The sequence below is a fragment of the Frankliniella occidentalis genome, unplaced genomic scaffold, assembly GCF_000697945.3.
Source record: "Frankliniella occidentalis isolate FOCC.00 unplaced genomic scaffold, Focc_3.1 Scaffold38, whole genome shotgun sequence".
Taxonomy (NCBI): domain Eukaryota; kingdom Metazoa; phylum Arthropoda; class Insecta; order Thysanoptera; family Thripidae; genus Frankliniella; species Frankliniella occidentalis.
Genome location: NW_026267168.1, coordinates 1031005 through 1037341, shown reverse-complemented (window position 1 = coordinate 1037341; position 6337 = coordinate 1031005). Strand labels below are relative to the sequence as shown.

General features: G+C 51.6%; 1 protein-coding gene across 1 annotated transcript in view; it reads left to right on the top strand.

Annotated features, from left to right (window-relative positions):
* LOC113213331 (LIM/homeobox protein Lhx1) overlaps positions 1-5626 on the top strand; it is a 53673-nt gene extending 48047 nt beyond the window's left edge. The window contains exons 5-7 of the mRNA XM_052266368.1: positions 2953-3124; positions 3450-3599; positions 5544-5626. Coding sequence (XP_052122328.1) covers positions 2953-3124; positions 3450-3599; positions 5544-5626 — 405 coding nt within the window. The remainder of the gene's footprint in view (positions 1-2952; positions 3125-3449; positions 3600-5543) is intronic.
* Positions 5627-6337: the final 711 nt, after the last annotated feature.

The following is a 6337-nucleotide window of genomic DNA, read 5'->3' as shown; positions in this document are numbered from 1 at the left end:
GCAAAGGCTCCTTTCCAGCCCACGTAGTGAATTTACAGTTTGGGCTTGTAATGACAACCTTCCCTGCCCACTGGGCTGGTAACTTCGCGGGTGGTTGGGCCGGTCATTCACAGACCATGTGGGCATGTAAATTCCCAGCCCAGCGCGTGTTCAGGTGCGTTGCCACGCCGGGTCGGTAAAATTCACGCTGGATTTTTTTACCGTGTAGTTGTGTTGCTGTTTTTGTCCCCGTTTTTAAGATATTTTCCGTCTTTTACTTTTTGTGCAAAAAATTGTGTGAGGATTAAGCGAAAATTTTTGTCAATACGTTGAGGCTTCATTGAATCACGCGCGTGCGTACACACACTTACACACACATGTATATATGGTCTCTGAAATATTTTGTGTGAAATTATGGCTTTGCTTTATTTTGGCTCGAAAATGCGACATGCGCGATGTGGGTGGATATGAGGTAGAGGGGGCTGCTTTGGTGCAGCGTGTGCCGCTCTTATTTAGCATATTGAGAGAGAGAGAGAGAGAGAGAGAGAGAGAGAGAGACTTGCATTGTGTAAGGCGTCGAGAGATATGTTGTGGGCCCCGTCCATTGAGAGGCGTGAAACGCTCCGGCGGCGGCGGGGCGGGGCGCCGTAGCTTATGCACAAGTGAATGGCCGGTCCGCTGTATTTCAAGGAGTACAGGCTGTAAATACGCCACGTGCTGGGCTCTTCTATACCAAGCGGGCCACAACAACTTCGAAAACGCCGTGTACGCGCGTACATTTCAAAGATTCATAGAGGGCTTGGGGTCAACGGATTTCTCGTTTAGGGGGGTGTTACAATAGTTTCGGATTTTGTGAGTTTTCACTGCTGCTTCATTTCCTTCTTTACCCACTGTCACCCCACCAACCCTTTCTTATCAAAGTCCTCCGTGTGACGAATATTATGCTAAGACTCCCATCTTCACCTGAAAAGAGTTCGCAACGCTGGCGAGAGGAGTGAATTCGGTTTTGTCCTGCGGTGTCGCCCGGGCCGTGTGCTTCGCTTCGAAGAGGAGGGAGTAAGTGTAGCGTATCGCGCTGCGGGGCGTGGCGGGCGCCGGGGGCTTCTCGAGATGTGTGGTTTGCAAGGAGCATGGTAGACGTGGCCCTTCTCCTCCCCCCGCCCCCCCTCTCTCTCTCACTGTCGCGCTCCGTCGCCCCGCCGCGTCTGCGCACTTCGTCACCGCGTCGCCTCCGCCCCTCCCGAGCGCCTTCTTCCTGTTGTGTTGCGCACTACTTGCCCCCCCTCCATCTCTCTCTCTCTCTCTCTCTGCTCACTCTCTCACTCTCTCTCACACACACGGCTCATCTTCGAACCTTGCCGTGCCACGACACGCCGCGTTGGGTGCGCGGACCGCACCGGGCAGAAGAGTGGACCCATCAACTTTTACACAGTGAAAAAAAAGGAGGGGTTTCTTTTAATTTTTGTTTCCTATGTTGTGATTTTTGTGGTTTCCGCCCTTTTGAAGCAAACTCCAAGTAACTAATTGGAGAAGGTCGAGGAAATTGTGTGTAGGTGGCGCCCTGCCCCCCTCCCCCCCTCTTCTCTCTCCTCTGGTGTAAATTGTGCGTATCTGCAAACCACATTTACACACTCTGACACATTCTCGCAGACTCGTGACAGACGGGCCACAGACGCGCGAGCGCGAGAGATTCTTTCCGTGTGTCATGTTATACTCTCACTCGCTCTCGAGCTGCTTTATAAGGCGTGCGAACCCGGAAAACGAAACAGGCACACACACAGAGAGTTGCTGTGTGCGTGTGTGTGGGAGTGTGTGTGTGAACGTGTGCGTTGGTGGCGCCTCCGCCCCCCACAGATGCACAGGCGCCGCCGGGGGGTCACATCAGGACCGTTGAGGAGGAGCGCGCCTCCACACCCACCCCTTACTGCTCCTCCTGCGGACCCCCCGCCGCGCGCAGAGAGCACTCACAAGCGCACAGTGCAAGCGTTTTGTCGCCATTCCTTTCCCCCTCATTGCACTTCCTCCTCCCCCTCACCCTTCCTCCTCCTCCCTCGCCTATCCTTGTCCCAATTAGCATAGGGCTTCCGCTACGACACTCCCCAAGTGCGCGCGGCGGGCCGGTGTGTCGCGGCGCAGCTCCCCCCAGTCTAGTGGTGTGAGAGGGGCCCAGAGCCCACGCCCCGCCACGCCACGCCGGGCCATTCATTTCAGAGCTGCCCGGTGATTCATCGGCCGTGTAAATAAAAACAGATTGTCTCCTCGCGGCGGGCCGGTGGTGCCGGTGGGGACCCGGCTGCGGGACCCTGGGGGGGGAACCAACCACTAATAAGACGCTGCGTACGTGAGCGTTGGCGCCGCGCGGCGACCCGGGCGGGCCAACGGGACTCTCGAGCGTGCGTATCTCAGAGTCGTAACTGCGGAGGGAGTGCACTTGGTGGTGGTTCAGGAGGTGAGATATAAACCGATGAGGGGTAAATCAAAATGGCATGCAACATCGAGGTTCTCCTCATGCTCACTTGTTTACCTGGGTGAACTTGTGTGTATGTAGAGAGGTGATGCAGAGAGAGAGAGAGAGAGAGAGAGAGAGAGAGAGAGAGAGAGAGAGAGAGACATGGAGAGAGGAGGGGGAGACAAGGGGGAACCTACAAAAAGAGAAGGAGCCTGAATTCCTGATATTAATTGAAAGTGCCTCGGTGCTCCCGCGCGCGGGCTGTCTAGCTTTTTGCCGACATCAGTCGTCGTGTCGTCGTGGGGCCCGAAGACATCCCGCGCGCCTCGCCCCCGTGCCTCTCTCGCCTCCCGGAGTTACGCCCCGGAGCAAGAAAAGAAATAAAAGAAAGAGAAGCGGAGCGAGGCACTCCCGATAATAATAATAACAACAGCAACCACAACAACAATAACAACAACACCAACAAACCACAGTGTAACATGACATTGACCATTTTCTGACCTCTTTGCCTTGTGTTGTTGCAGGTCTGGTTCCAGAACAAGCGCAGCAAGGAGCGGCGGCTCAAGCAGCTCACCTCCATGGGCCGCGGCCCGTTCTACGGCGGCTCCCGGAAGATGCGCGGCTTCCCGATGAACCTCAGCCCCGGCGGCCTGGACGACGGCCCGCCCGGCTTCCCCTACTTCGCCACGGCCGACGGCAAGTTCGAGTTCGGCTACGGCGGCCCGCCACCCTTCCACCACGACTTCTTCCCGCCCCACCACCCCCACCACGGCCCGCCCCAGCAGGGCCTCCCCTTCCCCCAAGGTGAGTAGTGAAGGCACAACTTAATGAAGTCGAGGATGAAAAATTAAAAATATTTCCAGAAAAACTAGAAAAATCAACACTTTTAAGGACAAAATTAAGAGACGTAACAAAAAACTACTTTGAAAATGGATTCCCGAGATCGAGAATGCTTAGGAAAATTATAGTCCCTAATCCTAAGTGGTCTACAGTTTGTCTCACGCTCTTTGCTCTGTTGCAGGTCCCATGGACCCCGGCCCTATGCCCATGGGCGGGGATTTCCCCGGCATGCCCGGCGAGCCCCCTCCAGGCTTTATGCCCCAACCTCCCCCCTCCAACGACCCCCAGCTGCTGTCGCAGCGGGCGAGCCCCGAGTTCATCACGTCGCAAGGTGAGACTGATAACGATGGTGATATTATTGGTGATTAGATCTCAGATCGATGACGACGACGACGTCTCACTCCCCGGCCCGCGACCCCATCGTCGGGTGCGCGGTGCAGCGGAGCGAGTCCTCGACGTCTCCATTCGAATCTGTTTTCTGTCGCGGTCGATGGCTGCCGAAAAGGCATGACTAACGCTGTGCCGTTTTTGTTTTGTTCGCAGGGGGGAACAGCTTCTCGGAGCAGCCGCCCATGCAGAGCGAAGGACTCGTGTGGTGATGAACAGTGATGTGAGACGTGTGTGCGCGGACAAGGGACCCTCTAGTAGTGATTGTCGCGCCAAGTGTGATAGACAGTGCGCGTGTGACGCGCCCGCCCCCCAAGTGGCGACCCCCGCCCCCTACCGCCCGGCCCCAGGAGCAGAGCGGGCCACCCCCGGGCCGCCCCCGGGTCACCCCCAACCCCTTCGGGGGCCCTCTGGCTCTTACTGTGATACGCCGACACTGCGGACTCGGGATGCGACGTGTGTGCAGCAAAAGGAACAAAACTCTGTTGATATTGTCTTCATTTTTTTTTGCCAAACTGTTACGACACGATTTTTTTTTTTGCTGTTGCTGTTCTTGTATTCTTTTTTGAGGTTTCCTTGTTGTCATTATTAATTTTGTTCTTTTCCGGGCTCTCTTGGAGAGCCTTTTGTTACAAGGTAATGGCAATATCTCCGCCGTATGTACTGTGTCTGAAAAAAAAAATTCAAACATGTGTGTTCTCGTGAAGTGCTGGAATTACTTGTTGGTTTAGACTGGATTCTTAGAGAAAAGGTTTGATGTTTATTTTTCTTTGAGTATTCCACTTCTCTATGTTGACCATGCGTGTCATTTTAATTTTTCTACCTTGACATGTATAATGCGGAAGGAGATCAATCGAACTCCTCTTTGAAGTGATTTGAAATTCGGTTTAAATGCCCCTATGCCTTGCTGTGTTATTTTTATTGATAAGCAACACTTTTTATGGAGCCTGTGCTCCCGAGTCAGTCAGTGCCAGACTGAAGATGGAAAGGCTCAGAGTACTTTCCAAACAAGTTTTAAGAAAGAAAAACGTCTGTGAAAGTGTTCTACATTTTGGTATGTGCAAGCTGTGTCCAAGCCTGGAATCCAAGCTTGGATCTATTTTCGTGTCTGACATAAATCAGTATTCTGACTGACTTGCATTTTTTTGACGATTATCTAAAAATTTCTTGTCGTGTTCGAGAGTTTTTAAAAAATGAATTGTTTTATGGTGCTAATAACACATCGTTTTTATTATTTATTTGAAGTTACCTATTGATTTGTTTCCGCGGTCTCTTTGCCATGCTCAGTGGTCCTTTTCCTCACTTTCTCCTTCAGTGGTCGCTATCACGGACTCACGGACAAACAAATAAGTTCGCTCAATTTTAAAGGAATATTTCCCCCACTCTAAATGCAATCTGACGTTTCCTTGTTATATACGTAAATAAACTATCGTTTTCTGGTTTTAATGTATCGTTTTTCTCTCTATGCCTCTCTGTTTGTACAATAATTTTACTAACATTTCTTAAAAGGAAAATTATTGTGAAAGGGTGTCAACCGCCAGAACTTTATATACTTACGCAATGTGCGTTTGGCGTTTGTTTATTTAATTCCACGTGTACACCTTTTGTAAATACCAATCCATAGAAATATATGTGTATATGTACTGTCATGAAATTTCTCCCCGTGTAAATAGAGCACCCAAAATATAATGTTTTAAATAAGGAATGTTACTCGCCAACCACATCCTTGAGAGGGGTAGAGAGAAATATCGAACTGTTTGAATTCGCTCGCCGAAGTTTCCTAAAACAGCAATAACTGTGTTTGTACCATTTCGAGTAATGAATGGTTACTTGAATACATATTGAATTTTAAAGTAGAGCACTATGGGATATTGGTTTTTATTCATAGTTGGCATCCCTGTCAGACAAACAATTGTATCAAAGCTTGAAAAATGTGATAAAACTTACAAGGAAGCAATCCAAGGTCTCTAGGTTATTTCTGATTGTAACAAGATTGTGCCGTTTTGTTGTGCTGATATGCGAGAGTAACGTTTCGGTCCGGGGTGTATACATCCCTAAAAGAGGAAAAAAAATATACCATACTTGAAACAAATCGACAGTGCCTGTGCCTTATTTCTCTCTCTCCAGAACATCCCAGGATAATTCCGACACCAGGAAGCTCTTCATCATGCAATTGCAAAAGTTCATGGTCCAGACAGGGAGAATATCAGGGAATGGGAATAATTCACAACGCGGACGTTCCCTGTGCTGCTGCGAGCTTGCCCGCACATATAGCTCATCGCGCTGAGACGGATCGATCTCAAATCGATCATCTTTTCGCGCGTCGCGGGGAGCGGGGCGGGTTCGGTCGGTCGGCGTATCGTGACACATTATGGCAGCCGTCACAGCCCAAGAGACAAGGCGGAGCAGGCGGGGGTTTGGTTTGGACACGCGGCGGCCGACTCTCTGTCGCAGCAGACGACAGATTGGATTCGACCGTGTGCTGCGCCCCGTGCGCGGCGGACTGAGACAAGCAAGCAGAAGGGGCCGACGGCACACGCATCAATCAAGTCTTTTGCTCTACCGTGTTGGGTGAGGTTAGGAGGGCACCGCAGCACGCACGTGCGCGACGGACATGGGATGTTTCCGAGAAATACTGCGCGCGCGGCGGGTCGCCCCCGTGTGAACGCCAGCACCGGGGCC